This window comes from Ascaphus truei, chromosome 7 (genome assembly GCF_040206685.1).
Source record: "Ascaphus truei isolate aAscTru1 chromosome 7, aAscTru1.hap1, whole genome shotgun sequence".
NCBI classification, from domain to species: domain Eukaryota; kingdom Metazoa; phylum Chordata; class Amphibia; order Anura; family Ascaphidae; genus Ascaphus; species Ascaphus truei.
The window spans coordinates 32626049-32642609 of record NC_134489.1 but is presented as its reverse complement, the minus strand read 5'-3'; the positions used below and the strand labels follow the sequence as shown (position 1 = coordinate 32642609).

The following is a 16561-nucleotide window of genomic DNA, read 5'->3' as shown; positions in this document are numbered from 1 at the left end:
TAAACACATGTAACCCAGATGAAGGAATATGCCCTCAGGGAACTCCACACTTAGCTCCTATCTTCACTCAAATATCTTCTCAGGGGCTATCCTTAAGTATTAGTTTTGACACAGGCCGGGCAATGTGACTGCATCAAATTAACAGTCTCCAGGAACTTTTCATACAAAAACCAAATGACATTTATTTAGACATTCACAGCAAAAATAAAATACTTGCCATCTTACAATCAGTAATATTGGTTGTTGCTTCACTCAAACACGAGGCTTCTTTTAAGAACAGGAGGTATTATGACAATCCCAAGAAAATGGCACTAAACATAATGCTTTAACATCCCAGTGTGGGCTATTAATACAGTAGTTCCTTTATATTAGGCAATCCTTTATCACAATCTACAATCCCTCTATGGGGTTCATGTAGTAAACACAATAAACAATCCCTTGGTGAGTTGTTTGGCCTCAAATATGCATATGTGATCCCTCGGTGGTTCACTTCAAGGTAGGATCCATAACAATACCAACTTGGCTAGTTGCTCCATATTAATCTGCAGCTGATTGTAGACTCTCTTGGTCAGTTACCTTGCTCACAGATAGTCACCGTTTTGGTTGAGGTTCTGTAGATTCTTGAAATCATATACCAGGTAGGCATTTCACTGCTTGTCTATTTTCAGGGGACTCTCCTGTCTTGAGATGGTATCATCCTTTCTTACACTCACTAAAAATCCCTACCCGGAACTCAGGAAAAGAAGAGCTACTTACACAGAAATAAACAGAAAAATGAACTAGGACTTGAACTGGAAATTTCCAGGAGGGAAGGGGTGGGGCATTTTATACTATAGTAACCTCCTCCTTTACAGCGATGTTACATACATTAAGGGTTTGAAACAAAGATGGCATACTCCCATTACCCATAATAATTACCCATAATAAAATGAACCCATCGATAACCATACCCAATGAGGAGGTGGGTTACACACACATAAGGACATTTGATATGTTTATTTGTAAAAAGGGTAACTTTTTCTTAGGAATAATGTGGAGTTGTTTGGTTAGGAACCGCTGGGTGGAATAAACTGCCTAGAAATGGTCTGTTTTTATTAGCTAGGGCTCTGTCAGCAGAAGTAGGAATACATGGTGTTCACTCAGCTCTTTTGGTTAAATTCCAAATGTGTTCCCCCTCTGGGGATTACAAGTTATGTAAGGGGTTAACAGTCTTAATGGGTTAACCAGGTGGGATCACTCTGGTATTGCCCCTCCCTATCATGTGATGCCCGATGACTGTAGAATGGATTGTCCATCCCTTGGATATCGTAACCAGTGATGTTACCCTAGGACAGGGGTCTCCAAACCTGTCCTCAAGAGCCGCACACAGGCCAGCTTTTATGGATATCCCTGTTTCAGCACAGGTGGCTCAATCAGTGGCTTAGTCAAGCACTGAGGCACCGATTGAGCCACCTGTGCTGAAACAGGGATATCTATAAAAGCTGGCCTGTGTGCGGCTCTTGAGGACAGGTTTGGAGACCCCTGCCCTAGGAAGATAGAAGGGTATATAGAGATCCACCCAATGTTCTACAAACACGTTCCACTGAGTTCAGGTAGAGGGCATCACCGTGAGTCCTGTAAATATTTTTAAGTGTACAGTTATATATATCAAGAGTGCCCTGTCCCTGTTTATTATTTTCAGTTAAGGAACATGCCCTATATAGTTTGTGTCTATAGTAATGTAGTAATTGTCCAAGATTGTTCTCATGCTGGAAGAGTAGTAAGCATGTTCTTAGCAAGAGTTCTCGGAGTAGTAACTCTGGAGCATAAATGAGATCGGCCCATATGGAAGGTCCCTAGTTAGCTCCCAATCCAATATGCATGGACTAGGTATTCAGTACACAGTAACAGGATACTGATCCCAGAGTGCAGTGTATTCCAAATGGGGGCCTACTTGAGATGGGGCACTTTAAACACGATGCAGGAGATTGCCAATGTAACCAACACTAGGGGAAACAAGCATGAGTACCTCTCCAGTATAGAAGTAAGAGTTACCAGGGGGAAAAGCACAGAGCAACTTTATGATTTGCCACCAGTTAACATGTGTAGTGTGAATTCTGTCCTTGTATGGTGATCCTTATAAACGGATGTTGTATAAAGCTCTTTTTGTACTAATAATGTTCCTGGCGCCCATCTTTATTCTATCTGCATATCCACGCCAAGTCTCTGCAACCCAACACCCTGCACAGGTATGAGAGACTGAGCATAGCCATGTATATATCCAATTTGATTTAAACTCCTTCAGGGCTGGGCAAGGAGGATTACACAAACAACCCATTCATATAAATATTACAGCAACATATGGTACCTCTCATCCACTCAAGACAATAACTGGAAGAGAAAGAGACAGCGAAATAACAGAGAAGAGGAATCTTTGTCGTTCTAAGACGCACTGAGGGAAGACATCTAGTATACAATACCAGTTGTACACCTTACATTTGTGATTCCTAATTACAGTACTATTGAGGGAGTAGGGAGTAGGGAGTATGATGCCTTTTAGTGGATCAACAAGTAGATGACATGTTACAAGCTTTCGAACCTCTCAGGGTCCTTCATCGGGTATGGCAGAAATACAGGAGCACAATATTATATACAGTCTATATAAGTGGGATATCGGGTTACAGTAGATGAAGACATGTGTGAAATAAGATGAGGTAAAAACAGGCTGCCTGGTGTGAAAATTAACAGTAGGGATTCCTAATTAAGGTGACATGATAACCCAAGCCTGATGTGTCACATAAAATGTATAAAGCATGATAAATGTTACAGATGCAACTTTATTCTTAAAAAAAAAAATATTTAATTTGAACATACAGTCAAACAACATCTATCAAACAGTACCATACTGTAGTGCCGACGAGTATTCTAAAACAAATCTGGGGCAATCACCAACAAGACTCAGGTACATGCTGGGTACATGCTGCAACATTTCGGTGACATTTCTGCAGACAGACTAATGGCCTATCGGATTATCAGCGGGGGTCCCTGGCAGTTCCATTCAAACTGAATGTGACTGCCAGGGACCCCTGCTGTGTTAATCCGATGGGCCATTAGTCTCTGCAGAAATGTCACCAAAATGTTTGCAGCATGTACCCAGCATGTACCCAGCATGTACCTGGATCTTGTTGGTGATTGCCCCAGATTTTCCAAGCCAAGTTTAAAGCAAGTTTTAGAATACTTGTCGGCACACCTGTATGTTAAATAGTTCTTCTGTAGAAAACCTTTATCAAACAAGACAAGCTAAGGGCTTTCCCATGCAAAAAGCCAGATATCTACTGTTTTAATGCTACTTTGTGCTGCACAGCACGACAAATAATTATTGTATTTCTATTCAAAGAGTTCACTATCTGATTTTCTCTATCTGTATCACTGGCGGTCTTGCTGCTCTCCTTGTCTGTAAAGTATGTAGCCCCTGTAAGTAAAAGCGGGCTACTTATCCTTCTCCTACTGGAGTAAGCCCTAGTAAGGGCAGGCACCAGTAGTAACCATGGGTTTTCCCCCCTCACCAAGCCCTGCCTGGAGTGATAGAGGTAGGCCCCTGACTCTGTAGCAGGCCTGAGACAGAGGGCAGGTTCTGCTGACATCACAAGGGGCAGGGCTGTATCTATTTAGTGGGCTGTCCTGTGTGTGTGTAGTTCAGTTCTGTTAGAGCGGTTGGAGAGTTAAGTCTGTTGGAGTTGAGTCAGTAGAGAGTAGGAGTGTCTGGCTGATGTGTCAGAATCTGGAGAGCAGAGTGGCAGTTCCGTGTGGTGACAGGAGAAGCCATGCTTAGAGTGAGAACGGTGCTTGGAAGAGATACTCAGAGCCCTTCTGAGTAGAGTGGACAGAACTATAGAGGTGGACATCTACCCTCACCCAGAGAGTATATCCTGGAGGTGGGGGTTGGGGTACTGAAGCCCCTAACCAGCCCATCCTGCTAGGGTACAGCCTGGAGGAGAGGAGAGGAGGAAAGGCCTGCAATTATACATTTGGAGTGCACTGCTGTATATGAACTGCCATGTGCCACTGTGCATGAAGTGTTGCTGTATCCTTGTGAAGGACAATAAAGACCATTGCTGCTTTTATAAAGAGACTGTGTGTGTGAGTCTAAGATCGCTCGCCCTGGGACCAGGGCTTCTTCTGGGAGGATCTTAACCTATCCCTATAGGTCTCGTCAGAAGATGGAGGCGCTGCACCGTTGCTAAAGAAGATGGAGGCATATACCCAAGAAGCCAGGCCATGTTATCCCCCATACCACCGCGGGAGACTCAGGCCCTCCTGTTCCAAGCAGGTATGCACCACCATAATACATGTAGCCGCCCTCAATACACCTTAGAGGCACGATCTGTTTCTGGGGGCTGGGGGGGGGGGGGCACATGGGCTACAAGTATATTAGAGATGCTGTATACTGGGACTGGATTAAGGAAAATGGCAGCGACCTCACGGCCGCCATAAATTCAAATAGTGGCAAGAAGTATAAGCTCTGTTTGCTGCACATTCACATTACTCCAACAACAGAGGTTGAGTTTAAATCATGTTTCTATTTTTATTGCAGATATCATTTGATTGCACCAACGTTTCGGGGGATCCCTCTTCCTCAGGTGCAATGTTCCGCAAAGAGAGATTATACTTCATATCACATGCTGTAACCCTGCACAATCACTAATTACACGCAGAATCTGCATGGTGTACTCACAGTATTTAGTGTTAAAGCTCTGTGATAACTAAAGATGTATTGCTTTCTATGGATAAACAGACTTGTAATTGTTAATATCATGGGCTGAGTGTGAGCAGAAATTATGATCTGGCAACAATCGACTGATTTAATAAAAATGTGTATACTGAAAAAATGAATGCTGTTCAAAAAATGAATGACCATGTGCATGTAAGGGTTCAAGTCCACGGTTCTGCTGGAACTTGCCCTTATGTCACTGTTGTGGCCATCTTGGTTCCTGGACAATCTCTTCCTGGACTTGGTAACTGGCTGCACCTGTTCCAGAGCTTAAATAGAAGTCAGTGACTCCCCGCCCTGGCTCCAGCATAGTATGCTTTCCTATGTGTTCCTGGGCCCCTTGAGTTCATATGCCTGCCCTGTTCCTTCCCTGTTCCTGAGCTTTCCTTGTTCCTTTGGATTCCCTGGTGCCGACCCCAGCCTGCGACCCTGACCACCGCTCCTGTGTTGCCTGCCTTGACCCCAGCCTTTATCCTGACTTTGCACCTTTGCCGCCAGCCTTGACCTCTGCCAGGATTATGAGTACTCGGTTCCCTGTTCCTGCTTGAGCTCTGCTTTCGTTCCTGTGATTGCCTGCATGTGCTTGAACTTCTGCTTGGACCTGACTACCCCTGCCTGCTGCCTGCCTCGACCACGGAACTGGACCTGACTACCCCTGCCTGCCACCTGCCTTGACCATGGAACCGGACCTGACTATCCCTGCATCTCAGTCGGTGTATTACTCCCTACCTCTGCCCTGGGGGTCCGTATCCTGTTTTGAAGTCAGCAACATTACACATTGCATGAGCCATGCAATTGACCCTGCAGAGGTAGCAAATGTCGTGACCCATTGGGTGCCAACTCATGGGAGCCCATGCTACCCGCTTGGCTATGTTGAATAAAAAACTGACTCAATCTTCTCTACACTGCAGACCTTGTGCAGAAACCTCAGTATCCCCAGGGTAGCTCTGTCTACACCCACGCCTTTAGGTGGTGAAGTTGCACCACTAACTGTGGTCTTAAAGGAACCCTGGATCCCTACTCCTGTCTGCTATGGAGGGCTCCCCTCGGCTTGCAGAGGATTCCTGAACAGATGCAAGGTGCCGTTTAGCATGCAACCATCATCCTTCTCTACCCCCCACTCTCAGGTGGCACACATCTTCTCCCTCCTCATGGATGTAGCTTGGGCATCCCCTCTTTATGAAAAAGGCTCCCCCCCTGTTGGATGACTGTTGCCTTCATGCACCCCCCCCCTCGCCATAAAGGTGGGGAGATCTTTATTAGTCATCCTTCACCCCTCCTGCTCACGCAACTCTAAACTCCACATACCCGCCACTGGCAGCTTAGGCCCAGCGTACAGCTGGCACCAAGCCTTCCCACACTGTTGATTGAATATAGCCAGGTCAGGCATACAGCCGGTGCCTCAAGCCTGCCAATCTGTTCTTGGGGCTCTATCCAGACTCTACCGTATAGTCAGCGCCCACATATTCACCTGTTCTGTGCATCCCTGAGCTTGGCTGATGTTGCAGTTCAGCTACCCACAACCAGGAACCAATTACCCTGGATCTGGGGTCTGACACACCCACCCCAAAGCTGTGACCCTTCCCAATGAGAAACGAAAGACCCCTTGTCTATTCGTGTAAGATCCCTTTGATGTTGCTTAGGAATACATCGATCCCCTTCCCTGACAGGTTACCACCGTCACTTTGGTGCCAACTGCCGTCCTTTGGCCTGATCTCTCTATGTTTCAGTATATTCCCTCCGCAAGAGAGGATGAATTTGCCCATGGACCTTCCTCCTCACTTTCTCCATCCCATCCAATTTCTTGACCCCCTCTATATCATCTCTAACCAGATGACCAAGACATTATTCCACAGAGCTTTTATGAAGACATAGTCTGCCTGCATCTGATAGATTAGATCTAACACTTTGCTTTGGCCAAGGTCATTCCCCCCTGATGCAGCAGGATAACATTGTGTTTGCCCATTCACCAGTGCTTGTAGTAGATCATTCCAGCACATGCCTCGGTTCCCAAGAAAATTCTTTCTCCAAACCCTGTTGTGGGATGCACCACTGTTTCCTTGCTCTTTCGCGTTGCCAATGAAAGAATGAGTGGACACTATCCACAGTTCCCGGGTTCTAAGGCTAGGCCCCCAGTGGTCACAGCGTGATGCACGACGGCCGTGCGCGACACACCAGGTACAGCCCTCTATCGGGCAGGCCCCAGTAGATGTGTGTGAGCGCTCACATATCATGCTAGCGCGTCCGCTTGCAGGAAAGACAAGAATTTTGTATTTCCATGCAGCGACTCGATCATGTGGTCGGCAGGCAGCCAATTTTAGGGTAGATATGCCCCGTCATGGCCGCAACCCCCCTTCATGGCCACGCCCCTGTGCATCCCATCACTCCCTTACAAGACCACAGCTTTTATCTGTGTACGCGCCGCCAGGTGTGCGTGCAGCAGTAAACACCAGGCCTGTAGCCTAACGCTTTTGCCTGATGGAAGACCGATAAGAATGTTAGACATAATGCATTCATACATTGCCCTTTTGCACAGATGTACATCCTATATGCATTGGACTTCCACCTCCCCAGTTTTTTTTATTTGCTCCTGGTCCATACTGCCAGGTACTATTTAAGCACACTTTACAGAGACTTGGGTGCCCATCTATCTATCTGAGATAGGACTGGACATATTTAATTCAGGACTTCAGTTTGGGAGCGCATCAGTATCAATTAAGAGATTCATTTGAATGTGTGTATTCCAGGCCAACTCAGAACAGTTTTTACCCTTTGCAGCTACCTGTTCAGTCCTCCAATTAGGACTTGGAACCAGCCTTGCTGGAATGGGGCAAGTCATAAGTGCTTCTTGGGCGGGGCAGCTGGATGGAGCTTTAAACCGCATGATAACCCCTCAGACCCGGCCTCATGCTAGTTAGTTGGCGTTGGAAGATGGGAGACTAGCTGCACAAATATCTCTTTTCAATCATTCACCTAAATTCAAAATAACAATTCTTGAAAATATTGGGCTGGCTGGTTTTACTGGTATACGTTTTTCAATAAAACTGTGACCTAATTTTTGCCAAATCCAAATACTGTTTGTCTCCTTCATGGGGTGCTGGAGGTGGGCACTAAAGGGGAAGGGAAAATAGGGGCCATACAACCATTTAGAAGGGAAAGATGACAGCATAGGATGTCGCCCCCATAAGAGACATTGGCCATTGGCCACCTCCTTCCCCCTTCCATAGTCACGTACTCCAATAAAAAGTCCAGTTAAGTAAGCATATTAAAGTCTAAACAATGGGTATATGGAGCTCTTGTTCACCTGGGCAAACATGCCAACGTGCCATTTTCCAGGTACAGCGCAGGCAAATGAAAAGCTGTGTCTCCCCTCAGTGGGGTGATGGGGGGTGGTTACTGATGGAGAAGGCAAAGGGGTGGACATATGATCATTAAAGTATAGTTGCTTGGCATTGGTAAGCTGGGTGCATGATATGTATTGTCTTGTTTTATTAGCTAGCTCTGTGTCAACAGATGTAGGAATAAATGATGTTCCTTCACTTGCCCCCCTGATTGGCTAAAGTCCAAACATCACATTCCTATAAATATCACAGCAAAATACGGTACCTCTCATCCACTCAAGACAATAACTGGAAGAGAACAAGAGGGAACGGGCTTCTTTTGCAGTTCTGAGACAGACTAAGGTAAACTATTATCCAATACCAGACGTAATTGGCTGTCAATGGAGTTATCAGGGTTATTTATTAAATTGGGATAATACAGATTGGGGCACTTAATGGGAGGTTGTGTTAACCAGTTCCCTCATCAGCACTATTGCAGTTTAATAAATAATCCCCTTATAAATATTTATTGATCTAATATCAACTTCAATGCAATGTCGTGCTGGCCCCTCCAGCAGTGAAGAGGTTATATATTTACACCTCTAGATCCCATTATAACATGCAAGTTGCCTAACTTCTCCCTGGCTCCCAAATCTCTGATGCACACAGGGCAGGACAGGGGCTAAGTATCCCGATACATTGACAAAGCAATAGGGTGAATATGCCTCTATACACATACAGTAACATTGCCATGTAAGCAAAAACTCTGAGCATTACAGTATAAGCAGTATACAGTATATAACAATATATAAGCATGTGTGTGGCTATGTGTATCTGTGTGAGTATGCATGTACAGATCAGTATATATCAGTATGCCTATGTCTCAACTGTGCCTTTGTGTATCAGTGTCTGTAAATGTGTGTGTATACAGTATTGTGTGTCTGTCTGAGTATCAGTGTATATTCCTGTGTGTCTGTCTATCACTGTGTATTATTGTGTCTGTCTTGAGTATTATTGTGTATTACTGTGTGCCTGTCTGAATATCACTGTGTATTACTGTGTATCTGTCTTAGTATCAGTATGTATTGCTGTGTGTCTGTCTATCAGTATGTACACGATGTGTCTGTCTGAGTATCAGTGCGTATTACTGTGTGTCTTTATGAGTATCCGTGTGTATTACTGTGTATGTGTCTTAGTATCAGTGTGCATTACTGTGTGTCTGCCTGAGTATCAGTGTGTATTACTTTGTGTCTGTCTGAGTATCACTGTGTATTACTGTGTATCAGTGTGTATACAATGTGTCTGTCTGAGTATCAGTGTGTATTACTGTGTGTCTTTATGAGTATCCGTGTGTATTATTGTGTATGTGTCTTAGTATCCGTGTGTATTACTGTGTGTCTGTCTGAGTATCACTGTCTATTACTGTGTGGGCAAATGGGCAAAAGTTTGTGCTTACTAAATTTTTGCCCTTTCCGTCTCCCCAAACTTTTTTATTTCTTTGAAAAACCACAAAAGTTAGTTTGAACCATTTTTTTTAAAGCCACGCCCAATGAATCTGGATGTAACATGAAATATTTTCCTTTCTATATCAAACACATGAAACTTTCCGCAATAAAAAAAATACTTTAAAAAAAACCCCGCACACAAGCAGCCATTCCTCCCAAGTGTCTATTTCACCTTTTTTTTGCCACTACAAGGTTCTCTTTTCCCGTTTGCTTCACTTTTTAGTGAATTTTCGCTTTGGCCTAGTCAAGTAACGCGTCCTTATTCCTAGCACAGGAATTCTCCATAGCAGCAGTTCCTAAGAAAACCCTCAAATTATAGAATTTCTACCAAACAATAAAAATAGCGGGGCTTACTATAAATGACTATACTGTAGAAAATAATCAATCAGAGTTCTGCTTTGCAGAGTATTCTTAATGTGCCATTGAAATGATATTAGGTTTGGAAACTTTATATCTCTATAATGTGTTTGTTTGTCTCAAATTTGAAGATGTAACACTGGAGAGGTATAGGGGTAATTTAATACTGGGAACAGAGAACCTGGATTGAATCCCAGTGTCTGTTCCCAGGTATTTGGGGGCGTCTGCTTATCTGCCTCCAGTATCTATATTAGATTGTATCTCTCAGAGTAGGGGTTCATTGTTTCATAGTTACAGAGTAGATGAGGTTGAAAAAATACATATGTTCTCTTCAGAGTAGGGGTTCATTGTGACGTTAAATATATGATGCCCAATTAGGTTGATGTGACCTCCAAGTCAGATGTGTCACAAAAATGTATAAAACATTTAGTAGATACTGCACCGACACACTTTATTCGAGCAAATACCCAGTATGTACCTGGCAGATACCTGGAATGCGCCGCTCCTCACCTCTGACAAGCCCCGTTGCGTTTGCCTTCCCAGCCTGGGTTCATGCCTGGCTGACGGGCGGCTGATCTGTTAAATGATAATGATTAGGATTTAATAGGCTGCAATGCTTCGCGTGTCTACCAGATGGCATAAATTCATGAATTGTAATGCAGTATATATATATATACTGTGCAGTATTGCAGCCATCGGGAATAAAATGCTTCAATCCCTGCCTGGAAAATAACCCAATGCACTCGGGCAGAAAACAGTCACAAACCTCAATACACCCGGGTATACCCGAATTCGTGGGACTAGCCGAGCTCGAATAAAGTGTGTCGCCAGTGTAAACTGGAAATGGAAATATTACATTTGATCATACTGTATAGTAAAACAGCAACATCTATTCAATGGGGCAGTTAATAGCAACTACCGTTGAAAAAGATAGAAGATAAGAATTTAAAAAAGAATGCCAAACAGTCTGAAAGCTACTATTTCAAAACTTACTGTGTTCCGCAACATAGGACAAATAATCAATGTGTTTCCTTTCATAGGTCTCATTATTCCGAGGACATGGGGAGGATGCTGGGTTTGCTGCTCCTCCATGCAGGTGTTTCTGGAATTCTAGCTCAGACAGGTAGCTTCCAATCCCAAATCTATCTTCTTCTTTATTAGCTCGCACATGGATCGGGCAAGTGAGGCCGTGCTGGTTAGCACAGGAATACCCCTGTATTAGGGCGAGCCTTCTCCTGATGAATGCCTGTTTCATATCATGTCTGCCTCTCACATTGTCAGCTGGAAAGGTTACGGCCCATATTTACTAAGTGATGCTTTCCCACATTGCACCTTGAGTCACCAGATATCTTATGGCTCATTTAAATCAATGGGCCACCAGGAGAGCTCTGGTGCTAGAAGGGGAATTATTGAATAGCCCCACAGAGTACTTTGGGGCCGATGCATCTTGCCCATGATCACGGCCAGTTTGAAATTGCTACTGGATTCTTATTTTGTCCTTTGCAAAAACAGCACATTCTGTGTGTCACTGGAGACCAGAACTTTTAACACTTTTTACCTTCCGGTATCAATTTACTAGGCCGGACAAGGTAGTGGAGTAAAATGGGGTTTATTCTGGTAAAACCAGCAGACGCACAATGAAACACAAAAGTTATACACACTGTGGATCTGGGGGAGATTCTCTAGTCCCACTAGATGCAGGGCGCCTGCTTCAGGAGGCTTATCCTGTCCGCTCCACGTCCAGGAACACCACGGTACTCTTTTTGGGAGAGATACCTGCTTTCCCCGCTGACCGCGACTTGGATGAAAGTTAGAACTTGGCCGCGATCTGAGAACTTGTCCTCAGCTAGGCAGGCTTCTCCGGCAACATGCCAAGTGCTTTGCTATTCAGAGCAAAGCACTTTTGAAAAGTCCACCAGCGCTTCACCGGACCAAGTCTCAAAATAGTCTGGTTCTCTGATCGGCCAGTCCCCATACTTAGACCTCGCAGTCCCTATGTTCAACATGGAAGAGGGACAGTTGTCCAATCAGAGACCGGATCGTAATTGCAGCAGCCAATCAGAGCTGGAGGCTCGTCTTGCTGTACATGGCAGAAGAGGGGGGTGGGGGTGTCAAGGGGCTCCAAATGCTGGCAAGCGGGAAATTCGAACTGGCCAATGGGAACCGTGCCTACCAGCAACGGATTCCCCTTGCCAGCCCCATACCTTTCCCTGGTTAGGCTCCCCGAGTCTGGGAGAACAAAGAGTCTCCAGACCCGGTACTCCGCCCTTCCCCATTCACCAAACATTCTGACTCCTCTCGACTTCCCTTCTCCTCTTTGATCTCACATCTCTATGGAGACATCTTGGCTGCATATCGGATTACCAGCACTGTCTGTATAGAGATGAATATACATTTTAAAGAACCTCTTTTTTACTCTAACCTGGGCTTGCGAATACAATTATTACACTAAGCATGGCGGGTGGGAAATACAATATTTTAAAGGGAAAATATAACAGGGACAACGTACAAACGCGTACCCGCAGACCAGATGCAGTCGGCAGGTAAAATGGGGGGACAACAGGTATCTTTGCCCCCCAACCTTGCACACATGTTTTAAATACATTTTTACCCAAATACTCACCATTAAACTCCCACTCCCGAAATCCCAGGATTATTGAAATATATTAAGGATATAATACATAGAGTGTTTATGGTGCTGCTAAGCTACCGGGGACCCACGTTTTTCAGGGGTAACCTGTAGGACTTCACCTTTATGATGAAGACTGGCTCCCCCCATCGTCGAGGTATTTTTACACTTTTCAAAATTTGGTTGCGCGTAAATTTTAAAGAGATATAATACAGCCCAAATAATTAAACGAACCGATCAATGAATGGGCCAAAGGTAACTTCTGAAGCAAGAAGGTGTAAAATATCAGTGTTTAGTAAATATGCCCCAAAGTGTCTATACCATTTATTTTAACATTGTATTCCATGTTTGTCCTCTTCCCATACAGATATGACAGACAAAGTGTTCCTTTTCCCCAGAAAGTCACCTCAATCATACGTGCGTCTGATGCCAGCAAAGAGCGGCCCCTTTGAACGTTTCACAGTCTGCCTGCGATCCTACACAGATCGGACTCACTCCCATTCCCTGTTCTCCCTGGCCACACCGTCCGGAGATAATGACTTTCACCTGTTCTTTTATCCTAACCCAGTCAATGCATTATTACTCTCAGCGGGCCCCCAAGACCTGTCTATTCATATAGCCGGAAATTATACTCCTGAATGGAAGAACATCTGTGTGAGCTGGGACTCTTCCACTGGTGTAGTGCAGGCATGGGTCAATGGCAAGCCGTACCCAAGAAAAGTGTTCCAAAAAGGGTACCACATTTCTGAAAACCCCATCATTGTGATTGGGCAGTTTAAGGTTGATGATAAGGTTCAAGCTAAAATCTCTTTTGTGGGAGAGATCAGGGATGTTCACATGTATGATGAAGTATTGACCGAAAAGAACATTGCTACTGTTTCTTATTATACTGACAATGGTGGTAATGTGATTAACTGGAAGTCCCTAGAGTATGAACTTGGAGGTAACGTCACGGTGCAGCCATATCTATGTGACATCTACTACAGTTCTGCGTGTTCCCCTTTTCATAGCGGCCTCCATACACCACTATGAACCTTCTCCCCCAGCTCTTTAACTTACTTGTTCTGTACATCCTCCACAATCAATCATTAGATGCAGAATCTGCATGATGTAATCACAGTATTTTAGTATTAAAGCTCAGTAATAACTAGAGCTGTGCAAGATGACACCAGCGTAATTTCGGGATTCCCAGCTAAAATTTAAACCAGGGAACTAATATTTTTCTCCATCCCCCTTCCTAATATAGCCATCACCCTCCTCTTGGCGCCATTTGGTACCTGCGTCAGCTGGGGAAGGAAGCCGAGAGGCATGAAATAAATAATAATTATCTAAATAATATTGAATTTTGACTGGTTTGATTACTGGATTTAGTATTAAGAAGAGACAACCGACACTGATTCAGAAAGATTTGATCTTGGGGGTTCTCATCACCATATCACTTGGTCTCCTGTCTATCTGTAAACCAGTCAATCAGATCTAGTTGGGTAGAACAACTGAACCATAACTACCACTAACATACCCTTATTTGTGGAGGTTTTCTAAAAATAAAATATATACATTGTAAATCTAATTTTATTCTGCTACTCTTGTAATAGAGAGAGGGGCTACTGTACCATCTGACATGTTCCCTACTCTTTCTCACAGATAGAAATATATACACACACCCACACACAGGGTCCACCGTGTATTCAGCACTTTACGAAAGAGACAATACAGTACAGGGAATTTATTACAATTAGTGCAACATAAAATTCAGACAATAGGAAAGGAAATCCCTGCCTCGGAGAGCTTACACTTTAAGTGGTATGTTGGGAGACTTACAGAGGCAGTACGTGAGGGAATAAGTGCAGTAGATTGCAGTGCTTGGCCACTATGGTTGGTAGGAGTGACCGTGGGTGTGGGACAATAGCCATGAGTACAAGCTATTAAAATGCTTAATTTAGGAGGTGAGATTTAAGGTTTGATTTAAAAGTGGGAGAGGAGGTGCTTGGTGTTTATCGAGTGTGAGGGAGTTCCACAAGGAAGGGGTGCATATAGTTAATTTGTCTTGCAGTACCAGTGACATTCGTCCAGTTAATAGTTCTTATACGTTACCCTTATATGTTGACTTATAATAAATATATTCTACCAAGCTCCTCCATCTGGACTGACTCCAGTTCTACTCTCTCAGAAAAGATAATAGTTAACTGTTCCAATCGGTTTCAATTGTATCAAAGTTCACACCCTTACCGGCTGGTCTTAATAATAAAATAAAAAATTATATATACAGTATATTTATTGATCACAATCTTATCTGATGGATGTCTATATTTAAATTCTTAGGCATAGATACTACAGTCCACTATCTGTTATAAAAAAATAATAATAAAAAAAATGAATTATGTATATATATATATATATATATATATATATATATATATATATATATATATATATATATATATATATATATATGTTAGCACAGAAAAAGAAAACCTCTAAAGGAGCACTCAGACAAATGTTTGCAAAAATAGAAAAGGTACTTTAATTAAATCAAAAAAATAACAGACATACAAACAACTAACCGAAGAGCCTGCCTGACTAAAAATAAGGAAAATAAGTGGACAAAAAACAAAGAAATATACTAAAACACAATATAATAGACCCAAAAATATGGAAGATGATGCCCTTAAATTACTCGCTCACTGAGGGAACAGAAATTCCCGCAATGAAGCAATACAGACCGGCCGGTCACCATGTGTATAATAGGCTTAAAGACATCATAGGTCTACAAAGATAACCATGCAAAAATACACAAAAAACAACATCAGTGCTGTACTAATGGCAGTAAGAATGTCAATAGCAAAATATAAACCTATTGCCACTCAGGTGATACTGTAGCAAGGGAGACCTATAGATGAGTTCATTTAGTGACCCAAATACATAAATGAAAGCAAATGGGAAAAAGGGAAATGGGATAAAAATGATACTCAGCTCCTTGGTGTAATGGTACTGCAATCATGAATCAGCACAGCACATTCCACTGATAAAGTCCATACATGTAGGACATTATGATAGTCCAAAATAAAGCATAGGCAGGCAGGGTCAGCAGCAGCAAAAATTAAAATTAGCCCACTAACGCGTTTCGCCCACTAAGGCTTCCTCACGAGTGGTATATATATATACATACAGTGTTCGACAAATCACCCAAAAATCTACTCGCTGAACAAAAAATCTACTCACCACCTAGCCCCGCCCCTGGTCCCGCCCCCAGACCCTCTTTTTAAAAATAAAAAAAATGAATAAATTCCTAGTAAGAACAACATTCGTTTTTGACATTAGTTTATTTATTGTATTACATTATACTACAATTAGTCCTTGGTACGTGTGTGTGTGTGTGTGTATGTGTGTGTAAATGTTCCTGAACCCCATAACTAGTGCCTGGACGCCCCCGCGTCACAATATCTAAAGCAGCAATCCCGCCTGGGATCATATGGAAGACATATGTCTTTCATTAACCTCATCTACTTTGAAAGAGTTTCTTCAGCACGATGTTTGACTTGCACTGCTTCAGCTGTGGAGGATTTGGGGGGGTCAAATAAAAGGGGAAAAGAGTGTGGCATAGAGACGCAGAATGTGATACTCATTATAATCTGTGCACCATGTAACTCCTCCACAACTCCTCCTACTGACTCTCCCCAAGGTGCAAGCTGGGGCAGAGATGCAGAATGTGATACATCTCATTATAATCTGTGAACCATGTTACTCCTCCTCAACTTTTCCTACTGACACCCCCTGAGGGGCAAGCTTGCTTGAGCCACTGATTGATCCACCTATGCTGAAGCAGGGTTATCCTGAAAACCTGACCTGTTGGCAGCTCTTGAGGACTGAGTTGAGCACCCCTAGTTTATTATATTTATTTTCATGGCCTCTCTGGCAACATTTCTTGCTTATTAAATATTTGCCCTGCCTAATGCCCCTGTTCACTGGAAGAGCCATCATGCTGCGATTATTTGCCCAC

The 16561-nt window shown here is 43.4% G+C and overlaps 1 protein-coding gene across 1 annotated transcript; it reads left to right on the top strand.

Annotated features, from left to right (window-relative positions):
- Positions 1-8343: 8343 nt before the first annotated feature.
- On the top strand, positions 8344-14990 carry LOC142498911 (serum amyloid P-component-like). The gene is made up of 3 exons (XM_075607548.1): positions 8344-8433; positions 10973-11055; positions 12929-14990. Exons 2-3 carry the CDS (start codon positions 10992-10994, stop codon positions 13591-13593), a joined length of 729 nt encoding a protein of 242 aa, XP_075463663.1. The 5' UTR covers positions 8344-8433; positions 10973-10991; the 3' UTR covers positions 13594-14990.
- Positions 14991-16561: the final 1571 nt, after the last annotated feature.

Excerpts from the sequence above, each read along its gene's own strand:
- LOC142498911 (XM_075607548.1), top strand. The coding sequence starts at position 10,992 with ATGGGGAGGATGCTGGGTTTGCTGCTCCTCCATGCAGGTGTTTCTGGA. Across the intron at positions 11,056-12,928 it reads TGGAATTCTAGCTCAGACAG|ATATGACAGACAAAGTGTTC; the intron begins GTAGCTTCCAAT and ends CTTCCCATACAG.